The 19,415-nt window shown below is 34.6% G+C and overlaps 1 protein-coding gene across 30 annotated transcripts in view; it reads left to right on the forward strand.

Moving 5' to 3' along the window:
• Positions 1 to 19,415, forward strand: part of TMEM232 (transmembrane protein 232) — a 182,592-nt gene that overhangs the window by 71,740 nt on the left and 91,437 nt on the right. For all 30 annotated transcript variants that reach the window (XM_070569549.1, XM_070569567.1, XM_070569556.1 and 27 more), the window contains 2 exons: positions 3,198 to 3,376; positions 14,939 to 15,183. In XM_070569549.1, the coding sequence (XP_070425650.1) occupies positions 3,198 to 3,376; positions 14,939 to 15,183 (424 nt within the window). The remainder of the gene's footprint in view (positions 1 to 3,197; positions 3,377 to 14,938; positions 15,184 to 19,415) is intronic.

The following is a 19,415-nucleotide window of genomic DNA, read 5'->3' on the forward strand; positions in this document are numbered from 1 at the left end:
TTCATGGTTCATCACTTGTCTTGTGGATTTTAAGAGCAAACCATATTCAGTTTGGTGATTCAACTATTGTAGGCTTATAAAATACTGTTCCTTAGTAAACAGTAATTTAAAATATATGAAGGAAGGTCATTTGTGTGTACTTTTATCAATCATTCTTTTTACTGTAAAGAATTTGGGAGTCTGCAAAAAAATTTATAAATGAGTTACAATCTACAGTTTGTTTCATTTATCATATTGTTCAAAAACTACTTTTTTATTTCTGAAGTTCACAATTCCAGAATTATTAATTTAAAAGCTCATAACCGTTTCTGTACTCATATTGAATTCAAGCCTTATTTTTCTGCTAATGACTCCCAAATCAATAATTTCACTTCTATTTTACTTGAATTTTAGGTATATTTTTACAACAAGCTACAGGACACTGAAAATTAGATACTCCCCCAGTGCCACATTTTCCAAATAATATTTATCTTCTTTCTCCCCACTCCAGCTTTTCTACATAATCTCATTTCTGCCGGTGATTCCATTATTGTTTCAGTTTCCTGAGCTTGAAAACGTGTGTCTCCTTTCCACTTCCTTCCCTCCTCCTCCTCCACAGCTACGAAGTCGTTTTCGATCTTCTCCACCATGCCTTATGTTTGTCCTTTACTCTCCAACCTCCCGTAGCCATCACAGGAAAGACCTGGGTTACCTCATAAAACTCCTGTATTGCTTTCCCAGTTTATTACTTGAATAGACATAACCTTTCATTGAACAAATACAACACTACTCTTTTGTTCAAACTTCTACTATTTAATCTGACCCCATTGTCTTTATTTTACCTCATCCATTTCTAACATGAGCTCTCCACCTCAGCTCAATTTGAGATCCTCACTATTATCCTCTACCTTCTCTCTTCTTATGGCTACCTCTCTGCTGGGAGTCAGCAGGCCTGTTACTGGGGCATGAGTAGGCGCCGGGTCTCTGAGCAGATGGGACCATAGTTGAGCAGGGCTGGAGCCTGGTCATGGGACCACTTCTGGGTCTTCAGATTTTGGTCCTGCAAATCGAGAGATGCAAATTGATTTGGCTCCCACCAGCTTCCTGAGCACTCATGCCAGGTCCATGGGTGGGTCCTGGGTGAGCCAAGCTTCCTCTGGACCATGATAGGGTTAGGCTGGAGCCAGGTTATAGAACTGCTTCAGGGTCCACAGTCAGGTTCACTGTCAGTAGGCCTGTCACTGAGGGCACCAACAGGAAGAGGTTTTCCTGGGTCCTTTGGTGGGTGGGGCTGGTGGCAGGACTGTAGACAAGCAGGACTGGAGCTGAGTTCACAGGGGGACAGGAGTGCTTTTAGGTCCGTTGCTGGGACCACATCGCTGTCAACAGGCCTGCCACCTGGGTCCAAGCCTGCCTTCTCAAAGTGGCCCTCCTCAGTCTTGGATTCCACTGAGGTTTCACAACCTCCTACCTGGATCTCAAGGTCCCCGCAAAGGCACTTTTGTTCATGGATGGCTGCCAAATTGTTGTTTCTGTTAGGGGGCAGAGGACTGGGTACTTCCTATTCCACCATCTTGCTGACATCCCTCCCTATATATAAGTTCAAATATTGCAGTACACCAGTTTTAACTAGCAAAGTTTTTGTAAGGGGAAAATCGTATTTTTAAAAGAATTGGCTGCTTCTCTGTAGCCTCATATTTTCAGCTTATACTTTCTCTTCTAAAGAATCAACAATAGAAAGGGTGGAAGGTGCCTTAAGTTTGGGAGCTGGACATATGCCTTCTTCCTTCTATTTCTAAAATGTGTACATTTCTCTTCTGCCTCCTCCTCCTACCTTCTAGCCTATTCCTTTCTTATGAATGGAATAGCAGGTGAGGGTTGGAAGGAAAAGCACATGTCTGAATTGGAGTGTCTCGGCTGCCTCGGATAAGATCAGACCAGCATTCACCTGGCTTCGTCGCTCATCAGCTACATGCTGCTGGAGAACTTTCTTACCAGGTTGAAGCTCATAGGCCCCTTCTATTATTTTCAATATAAATCAGTCTACATAGCAGGATTGTAGGGAGGACTAGAATAAGGATGCATGGTAGGTACTGCCAAGTATCCTAGTTATAATAGTAATGATTATTATTAGCCTGGATCATAAAAAACTAGATTGAATGAGAAAAAATTGAAGATTATAACTTTTCAGATTGTGCTTATATTTTTATTCAAAAAGAGCATTCATGAGTTCCAATGTCACATAAGTTATCACCAGGATTTTGGGGGAAAAGTACAATATAGAATGTTTTTGGCTTTAAAATCCTTCCATCTCCCTTTCTAACCCATTTTTTCCTCTAGCTCTTCTTACTTGCTTCACATATGCTCAGTACTCTCACGTAGCTCTTTGCCTAACTGAAGTTCATATCCTCTTTGAGATCTCTCTGTTATTTCATTCTTTAAATTTATTTGTTCCATCACTACCTGAGTGAGAATTCTCTTTTCCTGAGCAGTTATTGCATGGCAATATACCAGCTAGGTAAGAAATAATTAAGATGAAGAGTAAAGAGAAACTTCTTCCTCCTTTCTGTGAGGGAAATGCATATTTTGAAAGTAGAAGTTGATAATTTATATAAATTTCGAATTGGTATATAAGTTTTAGAAGGAGCAGTGTCTTAGATTTTTAAAAATCTTTTCTGGATTCATTACTCCCTTTCCCCTACTCAATTGATTTATGTCTCTATTGTTTAAAAAAATCTTCCAGCCTATAATTACGTCAGCAATTTTTATCTGCTTTTCACATTATTTTCAAAGTTTGCTTTTTGGTTCAAATGCCACGTTTCATAGAGTTTGGTCAGTTTTATAACAGCCAGTGATTTTTCTTCTGTTTCTCTGATTTATTGTAAAAACTCACCATCGTGGTCTAAATGTTCATAGTGCCTTGAAGTGATACCTCTGTCCTTAAATTTCAGATTTGTTTTTAGTACCTAGTTCGCAGTTTTCCTGTTTAACTTTTAAATTTACAAGTTATGATATTAGCTAGGTGCAGCTCATCTTTTCTACAGTTCGAAATTTTCAAATGATCTGTGGTCTTTTCAAATTAAAGGAGTAAAAGCAATGAGGAGTGAAAAAAACTAATTCCCAGAACTCGGGATTTCAGACTTTAAAATAGTAGTAGAATTAAGTTTCTTCTTTTTCAAAAAACCGTACCTTAATAAGATGATTGTCTTTTTAAACAGGTTGTCAAGTGATATGGACTGGATACTACGGTTTAGTGTACAACTTGGTGAAAATGTTGCGGGAACTTCGGGGAGATGAGGAACAGGATGGACTTAGAAATGTAATCTGGCAAACACTGCAGAAAATAAAGGATCACGAGAAGGACGCGCGAGTCTGTAATGCAACAAACATAGCTCAGGTAAGGTAAAACGCTGGGCGATAAATTGGTACTTTCGTCATCAGGAAGCGTGTGTCCTTTCTCTCTGAGGAGACAGGAGGGTCCACATTCAGTATCAGTGACTCACAGTGGAGAACACGATTTTTAAAATTTAATATTGACCTATTTTTAGTTAAAGATAAGAGGGTTGGCCATCTTCTGATTAAGCAGCTCGAAGAGAGGAGTTGATTTTGGGGGAAGAGTAATTGTTCTGCCTTGAGTTTGTGCCTTTGAGGGACATTTATAAATTTACTGCATTCCACTTTGCCCAGCTCAGCCTGGGTCTGTGCCTAATTTTCCAGCTTTCTTATTAGTGGTGAATTAATTCACTCTCAAAAGTGTCCCGATTTGGATAATAAATTATTTGGTTATCTTATTTGCACATTTTTCTTTCTAGCATTAGACAATGTAAATTGTAAATCTGGACACTTGCAAAGACTGAAGTCTTTTTCTTTAAAGTTAAAAATGTATTTTACAAGTTCTTGGTTTTTCTAGGTCCATATGAATGACAATATATATATTTTTCTTCACAGTCAAAGAAATTCATTATGAAATTAACTATCCATTCTTCATAAAATATAAATAGGAGTTTTTAGTCAAGCTTTATTCATATGGTATCCTATGATATTTCAAAACTCCATCAAATGGTTTTTTCTTGTCTATGTCTTATTTTGAGCCAGGTTAATTTGTTTATTATCCTAGGGTACACTTATTTTCCTGTCACTGAAAGTTTCTAGTTCTTTCTAGCTTTCACAGATGCAATTATCCTAATGCCTTAATGTTCTGTTTTCCTATAATAATTATGTGAATTAATGTTAACAAGTAAGACAGTAAATAATGAATTCACTCTGCCCAATTAATTGTCAAAGCATATAGAGGCCATTATTGACAACATATAGTATCTTCACTCTAGATTCTAGTAGAAAATAAAACCTTAAACTCTATTTTTTAATCATAAATTTGATTTGGACTAAAAATCTTTACGGAGAACTATCTTAAAAACATGCAACCCATCTTTTTATCTAGATTACTAATATTTTTTCATGGAAAAAGGAAATCAGAGAGCTGCCCATTTGAACTATATTGTTTTAGATTTCATGGACTTGCTTTTGTGCAATTATGCTTCAGCTTTGTCCTTGGTTTTGGATTGAGGAACACAGAAAGAAAAACAGAAATTATTGTACCTTTTATAGTGATGACCACGATGTCACCCAATATCCCCTTTATTGGGACTTAGGAAATAAATCCTCCTTAGTTTCATGTACTCTCCGAACCTTGCTATTGATTTTGTATAAGCGGCTTACTGGAGCTTAAAAAAACGAGAGTCAAATTTTTGGCCAGTTTCCAGCAGAAATAGAGGACCATTTATATTTATCCGACTCAGTCTTATTATTTTCTTTTGTCTCCATTATTCTTTCAATTATTTATATTACCCTCAGGTTTTGTATCTATTTTTATATGCTGCTTCACATCTCAAATGGATTATACTGTGACTAAGTAAATAAGCCAACTCAAATTTGTCATTTCTGTAATTAGAATTCAATTTATATGCCTGTTTCCAGGGCCAATCATTTGGTATAAGATAGTCTTCTTTCTTCAAAATTCTAGTAAATATCTATAGATAATTACATTTGAAATTCATAAGTCAGCTAATCAGACATAGCAAATATTTTTTATATGCTAGATCCAAGTAAAGACTTTATTACTCCAGCAGTCAGCACTGAGAATAACAGAATCAACAAAAGCATCACCACTAGATGTGCTAATTAGTTTTCAGTGCTTAGTGAGAAGACTTGGAAAGGATGCTTTCATTCATTTTAAGTAGAAAATGGGAGGAAGGCAAGCTTTCCTCAGAGAAAAATCTAAATTAGAAATTTCTAAAAGCAGCCATATTAATTTATGCATAATACATATTTAATATAAGAAATAATTTTAATTTGAGTTAAACTAAAAGATACAATTCATCTAGACCTGTTTTACATAAAAGTTAGCTAGAGATAAAGACATTTCGATTACTAAACAATAAAATATATGATTTATGAATATAAATGATAAAGTATCTAACTGTAACTTTGAAAAATCACTTAATTTAGTTTGAATTCCTTTACTTAATCCTGAGATACTACACGGATATAAAGTAAGAAATTTTATAAAACTTTTCCCCCAAATCAGTAAAAAATATGAAATAAATATGTATATATTGAGTCCTAAGTCTATTTTGTCATACTGAATTCTATGGAAGAAGCAAGGAAGTCCAAAAAATGACCTTTACACAGTAAATTTTCCCATCTGTTAGCTAAGATTTGTTGGGTATTTACTGTGTGCGTTGTGCTAAGCACTTTATGTGCATTAATTATTTAATCCTCATAAAAATCATATGATATATGAGTTATTATGGTCTTGATTTTATAGATGAGGAAAGTGAAACTTTAAATAAGGACAGTTAAACTTTTTGAAAGGGGAAGTAACTTGCCTGTGGACACTGTGGTAAATTACATGGTTTGATTTTCTTGTGCTGAATAATCATCTCATTCCTGGAATAAAAACACTTGATGATGATGTAATAACTTTTTAATATTTCTATATTTTCTTTGATATTATTGGAATTAATGGAATGAACAGGGAAGTGATTATCTCTTTTTTATATTCTCTGGAAGAAGTTTTTAATATTGTCATGATTTCTTCCTTAAAAATTTTGTAGAATTCACAAGAGAAGCCGTTTAGTCATGGATCCTTAGAGAAAAGTTTTTCATCGTGGAATAATTTTTCAAAGTTATATACCTTCCTAGACTTTATTTTCCCTTGCATCACTTTTGAGATTTTTTTCTGGGAATTTGTCCATATGATCTGCATTTTAAAAGATATTTTATAAAGTTGCTCACAATATCTTTCTATGATATTTTAAAGTCTTTAGAAACTGTCATGATGTTCTTTCCTTGATTCTTAACTCTTATTTTTGGCTTTCTTCTCTTTTTAATTTATCATGCCAAGAGTTTATGAACTTTTGTCTTTTGAAAAGCAACTTTTGAATTTCTTAATACTGATACTCTATATTATGTTTTTTCTATTTCTTTAATATCTGATATTAGTTTTATATTTCCTTCTGCTAATTTCCTTACATTTAATGTGTTGTTCTTTTTATAAAATTATTGAACTATATTCCTTGGCATTGATCTGTAGCATTTTTCTTTTCTAATATATGATTTTAACACTATTAATTTCCCTCTACACATAATTTTGGGTGTATCTTGAAAGTTGCGATAAGTAATATTTTAACTATTATTCAGCTCAAACTAGTTTCTAATTATTATTTTAAACCATGGATTATTGGAGATTATGGCTTAATGTCCACATTTATGGAGATTTTCTTTTCATGATTATGATTTTGATTTCTAATTAAATTCTGCTGTGCTCAATGACAATACTCTCATCATTATGAAATGTTTGTTCTTTATAAAAAGTGTATATTTTCTGTTATAACCCACGGTAGCTTTCTTTTATTAGGGTCCTTTTGATTAGTGTTTGATGGTATATCTATTTCCATCTTTTTATTCCAAGCTTTCTGTATTCTTTTTTTTCTTTTCTAAAGATTGGCACCTGAGCTAACATCTGTTGCTAATCTTCTTCTTCTTCTCCCCAAAGCCCCGCAGTACATAGTTGTATATTCTAGCTGTGGGTGCCTCTGGTTGTGCTATGTGGGACACCGCCTCAGCATGGCCTGAGGAGCAGTGCCATGTCAGCGCCCAGGATCTGAACTGGCAAAACCCTGGGCTGTGGAAGTGGGGCACAAACTTAACCACTCGGCCATGGGGCCGGCCCTCTCTCTGTATTCTTACATGTATATCTTTTTGGATAAGCAGTATTTTTTTAGCCTGAAAATTATTATCTTTACATTTGAACCCTTATTCTATTTCGACTTAATATCATTACAATATATTTGTGTTTATTTCTACATTTTATTATTTACTATTCTGTTTGTACCTCCTGTTCCTTAGCCTCTCTCTCTCTCTCTCTCTTTTTTTTTTAATCTCATTTTGTGCCTCTTTGGGGAAGACATTTTTATTATTCCATTCCATCCCACTCCCTTTATTTGTTTGGTGGTTACACATTCTTTTACTTGTTACCCCAGATGGTACAGAATGAATCCTTGAATTATCGAGGTATAATATGCATAGAGAGATTTTGTATTTGCCTGGACCATAAAATAGTCTTATATTCTAACTCCATTTATTTCTCTTTACTTATGCAATTTTCCTGTTGAGCATTTTAATTGTGTGTGTGTATCTGAATGTTTGCATGTGTGTGTGTGTTTAAAGATACTAATATGTTAATATTATTTAAACACTCAATAGTCTTTAGATTTACTCACATATTTGCATGTTTCTTTCCTTTCTCCTTGAATCTCGGACCTTCTATATGGGATTGTTTTTCTTCTGCTCGAAGAAAATCCTTTTACATTCTTTTTGTGAGCAGCTGTTGGTGGCTAATTCTGTCAGTTTTCACTTACTTGAAAAGGTTTTTATTCAATTTGATTTTGAAGGATAGTTTTATTGACTAAGAATTCTACATTGATATAGATATGACATAAAATTAAATGTCTAATCACTTGCTCTGTTTCTTCTTCTAGCCAGTGTTTTCCTTGCACCATTTTTGTGACTTTGGTCACAAAGGTTTATTTTTTTTAGTTTATTATGAGCTGGTATATTTTTAATGTCAAGTTGCATATTAACATGTCTACACTAGGTTTCAAGAGTAATAATGTCTAAACTAACTGCCTTAAATTCTTCACACCTAATTATTCAAAAGACCAAAGTGATTAACATCTGTGTGAATTTTCTCTCTGTCGGCCCTGTGCTTATAACTCTCTTCATCTTTTACTCCTGTGTGACCCTCTAAGTTTCCTAAATTCCACAGCTAAAACTCCTGCCCTTTCATGCTTAATTTCTCTAAGGAAAATAATGCTCATATTTATTTCAGGTTTTAAAAGGTGCCCTCTTAAGGGAGTTAATAAAGGTACTGTAGAATGAGTTACACAGCTAAACGTCACATCTAAGAATAAGACAAAGCAAATGATTTCAAAAGAATGAGCATACTTGGTCTATAGGTGTAACATGTTAGAGCAAATTTTTTGTTTTTGTTTTTGTTTTTTTTGGTGAGGAAGACCAGCCCTGAGCTAACATCTGTGCCAGTCCTCCTCCATTTTGTATGTGGGACCCTGCCACAGTGTGGCTTTCATGAGCAGTGTGTAGGTCCGCGCCTGGGATCCAAACCCACGAACCCTGGGCTGCCGAAGTGGAGCGTGCAAACTTAATCACTATGTCACTGGGCTAGCCCCAGAGCAAATATTTTGAATTTATTAAAATAGTATATTCTTTTCTGGAATAGTCTGAATACTTTCTATATAAGTTACCTTTATAGGTGTGTTTAATTTTATAGTAAAACATGAGTATGATAAACTCAAGCTTCCCTTTTCTTTTATTTGTTTTTTTTGGCACTATCATGACAGCACTTATTTGCAATAATAAAGCTACGTGGCTTAGGTATTTATCCCTAAACACCCTTAGTTTTTCTTAATAACATGCTAATTCCCAAATTTCATTGCACCAACATATTAATGGCCTGTGATACTTTAGGCAGCAAGTTCTATGGTATAAAATAGCTAGAAGCTTTCTTTTACAAGTGATAACAACTCTGTCAGTCTTTCAGTGCTGCCTCACTGCTCAATGTGAGTAGAGAACATCTAAAAGAAATTTATACAGTGCAGGCTTGTGCCTTCGACCTAAAATGAAATATGTATTCTACTCTTATTTCACTTATAGCAAATGACTACATTTATAGCATAACCTTTGTTTTTTCTTTCCTTTCCTAACACTTTGCTCCCAGAACCTTTCCTCATGTAAGATAATTGTCATATTATATACGCAGAGTGAAACACAGCCTTAATTATAAACTACTGTAGAGTGGGAAGGATTTATTTCATAAGGATTGAATATATTTGAATGTTTATGGAATTAAGTAGAAATTTTTTATTTTTATGCTTTGAAAATAAATATGTCATTCATATGATAAACTATTGAATTTAGTGAATTAAATTTGGTCCTTAATACCTCAACTTATCTAAATCACTGGTAAATCTATTACTAACTATATTATGTACTCTCATGTCTTTCATGTCTTTTTATCCAGAACAACATTCTATAGTCTACAATATCTGTTCATAAAATTTGATGCTTAATGGAGGTTAGAGGAGAGGTGAGATATTTAATAGCATATTTGAAATGAAAAAAAATTCTAAATAGATCCCTAAATATGAGCCCTTCATATGACAAATTCAATATAAACCCAACTGTTGCCTGAGTATTTGGAAAAGAAATCAAAAATTGTCATATATTCACAGTGGCATAATAAACAAATGTTAATTGATGTGCTTTGTTTGAAATACTTCCAGGGAGACTTGCAATGAGCAAGGCTCTTCTGTACAGGCAATTCAGCAGCATATGTTGGCACATCTAGGAAAAGTCATCATGTATAAATGCTTTATGCCATCTGGTATATGACCTAAAATATCAGAAAGAAATATGTACAGCTAAAATGAATATGTGACTTTCTTCAGAGTACCTTTGACTCATCAGGTAAAGAGCTTGGTGCTTAACATTTCATGGTGAGATCTTTAAAATGAAATTTGTTTTTATTCTTAATGATATTTCCATACGCCTAATGTACTCTATAAAGCAGCAAAATAGAACAAATGACACTATTACTCTCTAGTCTCTCAGCACCTATCTCCCTCCTTCTCCACACATGGCTCCTCTTTTGACATAAATGGAAACATGAGTGTGGAAAGGAGGATGTATTTTTGGAAGAGAATAGTTTCTTTAATGCTTATCAGTAGAATTCCAATGGAACAGATATATCATTTTAAGAGAACGAAACTATCTTGTAGAGCTTCTACAATGTGCCAGGCACTGTGCTAAGTATCTTACATATATTAACTCATCTAAGCCCCATAGCTCTCCCACCACCATCATCACCCATGCAGATGGGGGATCTGAGTCTAAACGGGATTAAAATAAGTAACTGGTGGTGGATGCGCCTATGAGTGAGCTTAACTCAAAGGCTCTGCCATTTCATTATGTTGTGCGTTCTCCGAAATTAAATATAAACAAGAAACTAACAGTTATTGAAAAACCTTTTGTGTGCCAGACACTGTGCTAGAAAATATATTCAATGTTTATGTTTGATCTTTACAATAACCCTGCAAAGGGGATTATTATTATCATCCCACTTTAAGAATAAGGAAACATGCTCAGAGAGGTTAGGTAACTTGTGTAAGATCTCGTCACTAGTAAGTCAGAAAATGGGATATTCCCATCCAGTCCTTTTCTTATCCCCTCAGTCCTTCAACTTTAGTGTGCATACAGGAGTAGGGCCTGAGATTCTGTATATATAACATGCTCTCAGGTAATGACAATAACGATGCTCTAAGGACCACAATTTTAGTAGCAAAGAGTACTCATGCTGTTTTCCTTTGTGAGCTTTTATAACTCCTGTAGGAAATAGTATTTTGAGACTACCAATGAGTCATTTACATTTAAATTTTAAAGTTTAAAGAAAAAAATTGTCTTCTTTTTTTTTTTCACAAACAAGTTAAATATTCCCAGCTCTAAGATTACTTAAGGACAGGTGGAGACAAAAAAGGGACAGCCAGCAAGAGACGAAGATAGAATTTGCTGCAAACTCTGCTGCAATGGCTTGACATCCTATTTCTCCTTTATGAGAGACATGTCAAGGGTAGTGTGAGTTAATTTAAATTTTGATGTGTTTGCTACATTTCCCTAATTATTGATGGAAAATTCAGAACTCTGGAGAGGCTTTTTTCTTTTGTATTGCTGCCATATCATAATTCCTTGGGGAATTCCCCCTGGTGCTGACTTATGCGTCTTCTCGCCAACCTATATTAATGCTGGTTTTTACCATCTTTCTGCGCAACACAAAGACAAAGGGTGGGCATTTGCTCGTGCATGTGGCTATAGTATGTGTGTGAGAGAAATACTCTTTAAGAATGCCCTTTGTCCAATCTTAATATTAAATCAGTAAAATTAACACAGATATTCAAAAATTGCCATTTGTTTCTTAATTAAAAATGCCAAGTTTCAACAATCCAATATGAACAATTCTGAATTTTAAAGCCTACGTGGCCATTGCTACATAGGGATGCATGATGAAAGTGTAAATGTGTAAAAATGTGTAAAAAATGTGTAATGTAAATGTGTAAATGTGTAAAAAAGGTTTAAAGGTTGAGTTTGAGGTAATGTTCATTGGCAGGCTAAATAGTAGTAAATTCATGAATACAGTTCTGTTGGAAGGATTTATATCATTAATATTTTGTGTAACTCAATATCATTATCATTCAGGAATATCATTAATATTTTGCATAAGTCTACTTCTATGTATAGATTTATATTTATGCATAGTTGGCATTTAAGTCTCTGAATTGTAATATTAGAATAACGGCTTTAAGAGAAGGAAGACTCTTTAAAAATGAGATGCCAAGGGCCAGCCCCATGGCCAAGTGGTTAAGTTTGTGTGCTCTGCTTGAGCAGCCCAGGGTTCACCAGTTAGGGTCCTGGGCGAGGACCTACACACTGCTCAGTAAGCCATGCTGCGGCAGCATCCCACATAGAAGAACTAGAAAGACCTACGACTAGGATATACAGCTATGTACTGGGGCATTGGGGAGGAAAAAAAAAGAGGAAGATTGGCAACAGATGTTAGCTCAGGGCCAATCTTCCTCACCAAAAAGCACATTTTTTTTTAAAAGAAAGGAGATGCCTATAAAAGTATAATGATGCTCAGATTTCATAAATTTTCTAATGTAAAGGAGACAATATAAGAAAACTGTTTTCAGTGTGTCAGAGGTTCTGTCAAGTCTTCTCTCAGTTGGTGGTGGGGGTTGCTGCAAGGCTGGAGCATTAGTGTCGTCTTAGGGAATTCCTGAAGGGAACTGATACCTATTGAACTTCTCACTGTCTGCTAAGTGAACCCTCACAAAACTCTGAGAGGCAGTTATTTTTATCTCCATATCACAAATGAAAAATAAGACAGAACTAAACCAAACACAAAACATAGGCCTGGAGAGGCTAACTAAATATCCCAAGGTTGCATTCTTAAGTAGGAAGTGGAAAAGCAGACCTGATTTCAGATCTTTCAAACTGTAAAGCACATATTATTTCCTGGTACTTCCTGCAGAAAACAAACAAAATCTTTTATACATAAGGCAAATATACATTTGACCGATATTTGAAACTATATTTCCATAAGTTGAATGCCATGGGCATCAATGGGGGAGGGAAATTTACCTGGGCTTTCAATCAGGGAACCATCATGAAAGATGTGGGAATGCCTTCATTTTGTTCCTTGGGAGAGCTTGCATCTGGATCTACAAACTGTCTAGTCTGGGAAGGAAGAAAGCAAGGAGTAGTCTAAAGAGACATGATGAAAAGAGCATCATAATTCTGTAATGCAGGGTAATCCTACCTCTGGAAAGAATATATTTTACCAGAAATTATGTCATGAAAAGACATTATTTTTTGTTGGTCCATTCTTTTTTTAATTTTTTTCAGTGAGGAAGATTCTCCCTGAGCTAACATCTGTGACAGTCTTCCTCCTATTTTGTATGTGGGACGCCTCCACAGCATGGCTAATGAGTGGAGTAGGTCCACAATTGGGATCAGAACCCACGAAACCAGGCCACAGAAGTGGAGAATGCAGAACCTTAACCACTTGGTCATGGGGGCCGGTCCCTGTTGGTCCATTCATTTAATCACACATTTATTCATTCACCACTCTCTTAGTAATGGAAGAGCTTATAGTAATACATCTGTGCAATACTGTATATTATTATTGATTTTGAAGTACTTTTTCTTATGAGAAATTAAGCTGGGAAGGTAAGCAGAATAAACATTACAGGTACTGTGATTACCATTTTACAGATGAACCTGCAGACGGACATTAAGTAACGTCCTCAAAGTCACAATAGCTACTAAGTGTCCTAGACACAGTTTAATTTCTGGTTTCAAGTTGAATGTTCTTTCCATGATTTTGACGTAATTAATAAGCAAGATACATGACTGGGAATACTATAAACATGATTGTATACTGATTCCCATATCCAGACATAATTGAAATCAAAGATATTTTAAAAATGGATATATTTCAATGAGGGCTAGTGATAAAGTTCTTTTTCTGAAATTGTAAAAATATGCCTGCTTTTAAAAATTGTGATATTAATGTTTTAGCATTCTGAGTCTTCATTTCATTGTTTTGGTTCTTACTTACTTGCATGATTTTTACCTTATCCTTTTCATATATATTTTTTTGCATGTTATTCTTTCCCATCCTCTCTGACTTTCACAGTAATCCATATTTGCTACTTGCCTTTTGCTGTTTTTCTCATTGCTTTAACCCTTTATGTTTTTCAGTCTTTATCATGAGATTGTTCTATTTTTTTTTCTACTATAATTTCATCCAAATAATGCAATAGTCAATTCAACAGTAGTTCCTGATCTTGGAATCTTAAAGAGGTTGAGTTAGGGATTCGTATGCAGAAAAACATTTTCCATTCCTTAATTTCCTACCACAGGATCCATCAGCATATAAAATGAATCTTGAGTGACTGGTTATGAGCTGCATGAAGATGGACAATATGAATAAAAAACATAAAAACTTAAAACAAAAGGAGGCAGCATCCAATTTATTTATGAGAAAGAGAGCTCCTAATATGAACATATTGTGAACATTAAAAGAGGTATAACACATGACATTTGAAACTTACATCTTCATTTATTTTTACCTATGCCAGCCAAGGAAAATACCTCTCTAGCCATTTCAAAAGAAGATGTAATTAAAAAATCAGTCATGGACGTTGTTGAACATAAGTAAGAAAATTCAGAAAATAGCTCTTTCCTAACTAAAGATTGGTTGAATATTGTGGAATTTTTGTGTTAGGTTTTTTAAAACATTATACCATATTAAACTTAATCAAAATATAAATCCTTGAACATCTTCAATGTGAGCTAAATACAGAGCCCTTTTTGTTTTTTACTGTAGACATTTTGTTCTGTAGACATTTTCTTTTGCTTTCAAGGAAAGTTTAGATTATGCACCAAGAAATGGAATTCTGATTTAATAAAATATGTACATTACTTCAACTGATTGCTTAATTTCTTAATAAATAAATATCATACTTATGAAATTCTTGTGTAGGAAGTGTACAAATTTCAAGTAGAAATTATATCATTAAATTTTTGAAATTTCAAGACTGATTTCATTCATGCTTAATTGTTTATTTCACTGAAAATTGTTGGTATGATTTTTTAAATCTTTTGGGAAACTGCATTTTTTCTTATAAAGGTTATTTTTATTTAACAGGAAGAATGCAACATTAGTCGAAGAAAATGAACATAGATTTTATCTTAACAAGTCATCATTTTTCCTCTCACTTAACTCTATTTTAACTTGTTCCTTTTTCTTTTCTTTCAACAGGCTGAGTTAAATGACACAACTGATCCTTTCACTAGTTACAATACAAAAGTTTCATCAAATGTAGGGGATGAAATTTTCTCCAAATATATAGGATGGAGAGTTGCCAACACGCTTTCCAAACTGTTCTTCCCCTCCCCTGATGCCTGTGTTCTTCCTTTAAAAAAACCCTTGATAAAACGGGATCAAGTGAAACGTCTGAATAAAAAGGATCCCATGAAGAAGAGAGTTCTACATTCTACTGTAAGGTAAAGTGAAGCACTATTCAGAATGGTCCTGTTATACTTTACATTTCAAAGCCACAGAAATTATATATAATCATGTGCCACATTATTTAACTCAATTTCTATTTTTCAATTAATATCTTGGCTCCACTACCTCCTAGGCTTTCTATCATGAGCAAGTACTCCCTTCCTAGAAACTATTTTCTCATTTTTAAAATAGGTATTATTATATAATATACATCAATGTTTTGATAAGATGAAAACCTCCTTCCCATTACTGACCTGCATTTGCTTAGTTTCCCCCAACTCTCCCTGTCATTAATTGCCTGTGTATCCTCACGTTCTATAAAATGCAAATATATGAAATTATAAGTACATTTTTATTTTCTCTCTATTTTTACATGAAAGTTAACATACTAAATATAGTACTTGACATCTTGCATTTTTTAATCTAACTTCATTTCCTAGAGATCTTTCCATGCCAGTATAGAGAATTTTCTCATTATTGTTTCTTTAATCAGTTATGATGCTTTCCTCGGTATAGATGTACCACAATTTATTAAACCAGTTTCCTGTTGGTTGGCATTTGGGTCGTTTTAGATTGTCTGCTACTATAGACTACGACAAAAAGTAACCTTTCACCTATGTCATTTTATACATGTGGAGTAACACCTGCGGGATAAACTCTCGGAAGTGTGATTGCTGTGTCAAAGGGCATACGTCTTTGCAATTTTGGCAGCTATTTCCAAATCGCCTTTCAGAGGAGTTGTACAAATCTATATCCCCACCATTTAATATATGAGAATGCCTGTTTCTCTTTTGTCTTTCCCACAGAGGCTGTTAACAAACTTTTGGGGTTTTGACAATCTGTAAAGTAATGTATGGTTTCTAAATGTAGCTTTCATTTTTATTTTTCTTAACATGAGTGACTTGAACAGCTTTCATATGTTAAAAGTCTTTTGTTTCTCCTTTATTTGGCAATTAACGCCTATTTCTTTTGCCCATTTTTCTGTTGGATTTTTATCTTTTTCTCTTTGCTTTGCAGGAACTATTTATCTATTAATCTATGTGTCCCTCGGCTATGGTGAGACCTGCAAATGTTCATTTTTTTCCCACCACTATTTATTTGTCTTTAAATTTTGCTTATAGTATTTTTTTGCAATACAGTCATTTTTCTATGTAATGTAACAATTTTTTCACTGAGGTTTATCGATATTTTGATCTATTTAGCAAAGCTCTTTTCATTTTAGGATTATAATTGTGTTACATTGTCTTCTAGTACTTTAAGTATTCATTTTGAATATTTTAATCACTGGTCTATTTGATTTTTTTTTTGGTGAGTGGTGTGAGGTGTAGATCCAGATAGCTACTCAATTGTCCCAATAATATTTATTGAGTTGTCTATCTCCCTTCAACATTTTTCCTACTTTTGTGTTATCTCTGTTAAATACTAAATTATTATTTCTTTTTCTACATTCTAAAATAATTTCAGTAATTTGGAATTTTCTATTATTTCATGCTTTAGCAGCATTCCCTCTTAAACCATCAGTACCTATGCCTCTTCTAAGGGTGGCTCTTTGTCCAGTTTTTCTGTGGCCATTGGGAAAGTTGATATTCAGCCAGAATGAATTGGTACAGCTAGATTCAGTTCTTATTATTTGAGGCCCCTGTCACAAAAGTATCTGGAGTATCAACCTGAATATCAATCTCTTTACATTTTTTTCCTTCTTTTTTAGTCAATTTTAGCAAATTATGCTTTATTTGAATATTATTTATGATTTTTCAGAATTTGTTTAGTCACATTGAACAAAGTAGTGTCTTGAGATTCCTTTCATTCTCTCTCTTCCTATGGTCATTCCCCCCTTAACTAATTCTTAGTTTGTGTATTTGCATTTTGTCCCTTTTATTCTCCTTAATTAGTTTATTTAGTGTTTTATCTATTTTCTATTATTTTTTCAGTGAACCAGTTTTTGAGTTCTAACTCATGTATTTTTGTTCTTATGTCTGTGAATCTGTTCCTTCTTTTTTCCTTTGGTCTGTTTTGTGGTTCATTCTTTAATTACTTGAAGAAGATCCTAAGTCATTTGGGAAGTGTTCTTCCTCAGCATTTGTCTGAGTCATTATTTGAGATCCCCAAATTGTGAGACTGTTGCTTCCCAGAGGCAGACTTTGTTGCAAGTGTAACAATTGGGTGAAACAAGGCCAGCAGGAAACCTTTCCTTTTCTGTACACAAATAGTCAATAGAAATATAGACACATGTTTGAGAAAAGTTTTGACATAGTTTTAAGCATTTTTTCAAGAATTCCAAAATCAATGAGGAAGATATGTAGATTTGAGATTGTCACACAGCATGCACTTTAATAGTCTCATGTGCAGAAATAAATATTACAAAAATATTCTTTAGCATATATGATATTTATAAAATTGCAATATGATCAAGGTATAATGAAAATGCCAGCTTTAAATGTCACGGTTATTGAGGTTTACTTTTGAAGTATCTTCAGTGTATTTTCAAGGACCACAGATATGGAAGAAAAATTAAACTGAGACCACAGAGAAGACACTGAACAAGCACACTTTGGTTTCTCATCATGGTCAGTTAAAGGAAAAGATAGTAAGAAAGAAACTAGAAAAATAGAAGAAAAAAGATATAGACAAAAGATTAAAGAAACAGCAAGAGAAAGAGTAAACAGAAGGTAAAAGGCAGATGGAGATGAATGGTGCCTGGGGACACAGAAAGGAAAGAGAAAGATAGAGAAAGTGAGACATATAGGGAATGCTTAGAATAGCAGATTGGAGAAATGAAAGTTATAAGCAGAAAAAAAGATGAAAGAGACCAAAAGGAAAGGGAGAAGATATAAGGGGAGAGACATACTGAGAATGAAAGGTACAAATGGAGAGAGATGCACAGGGTTTGGGGAGAGGAGAAGAGATATGCAAACTCAGAGAAGAATGAGACAAAAGAAGAGTGGGGTGGGGTTGAGACCCAAAGAGTCTTGTAGGTTTTGAAGGATTAGTAAATTAAACTTCTCATCTCAGCCTATGGTTTATTACGTAAATGATGGTCATTCATAAATATTATCTCCATATCCGTTTTTTCACCGCTCATTACAGGCTCTAGCAATTAAATGTAGAATGTCTTTGGCCCAGATGAGAGCCACAGCAGCACAGTGGCCTGAGCATCCCTTTAGCAGGAACACGTCAGTGTGGCACAGCTCCAGGGGTGGCTTTCACATTGCACCCTTCACACTGTAGTGTGTGTGAACAGCGCCCCCTGGAGTTGTGCATGTTTCCAGCTCCAGTTAGGGGCAAACTAATCTCAGGGCACAACAAGGTCAGTGGAGCAGGGCTACAGCTCAAAGACAAGAAAAATGCTAGGTCAGGCGTGACTGAACCATCTCTACTGTCTGTTAGGAGTATGGGCTATACCTGCTTTTTTAAAAGCTGTTGAAAAGCAAATTTAAATCTAAGCTATGCATTGAAAAAACGTCTCTGGTTCACTCAACATTAACTGTGGGAGATTTTATTTCTTCCATTTGCTTGATTCTCCATCTATTCAACAGTTTCATAGCTAGCTCCTTTTGTTAGTTCTCTACCTCCTCCCACTTCCAAGTCCACTAGACTTACCAAACTAGAGTTAATGCAAATAATGAACATGTGAGCATCTTGAAGTCCGTCCCATAGGCAAAGCACAAAGATATAGGTGAAAGTCCACTGTAGGCTCAGCTGTTTTTCACCTCTTAAAGGTTTTCACGTGTAGGGTCATATCACCAATTCCTCGTCAAGGAGTCCCAGAAATATCCGTTTTGTGTTTTCAACAAATAGCAATGTGAAAGGCGGCAAGAAGGCCAACATTTAGGGGCTGTTACAGAAGATGGGGCACATTTAAGAAGCAGGAGGACAGTAAATTTAAGGCAATATGTTTCTTTATTGGCTTGGAGCATGAAAGCCTTCTTATCTCAGTGTGAAAATCTGAAAATTTACTAGAAAGTAGAAAATGAGAGCTTCCTTATTGATGAAGCATTTGCTACATCTCATGGCTTAGAATTTTTTCCAAAAATATTTTTCCTCACTTGTGTTTTTAGCCTATAAAAGTCTTCGAAAGCAGGAATTCCATCTTTTATATGTTTATAAACATATGTTTTTCTCTGGATGATCTGTAGATTTGACTTCTTTCTTTTGTGGAATTTTTCAAAAGAAATTTCATTATTGTGCTTCTGTATATTGAGTTATTTTGGTTTTGCTTTAAGTTAGT

Source organism: Equus przewalskii, chromosome 13 (genome assembly GCF_037783145.1).
Source record: "Equus przewalskii isolate Varuska chromosome 13, EquPr2, whole genome shotgun sequence".
NCBI classification, from domain to species: domain Eukaryota; kingdom Metazoa; phylum Chordata; class Mammalia; order Perissodactyla; family Equidae; genus Equus; species Equus przewalskii.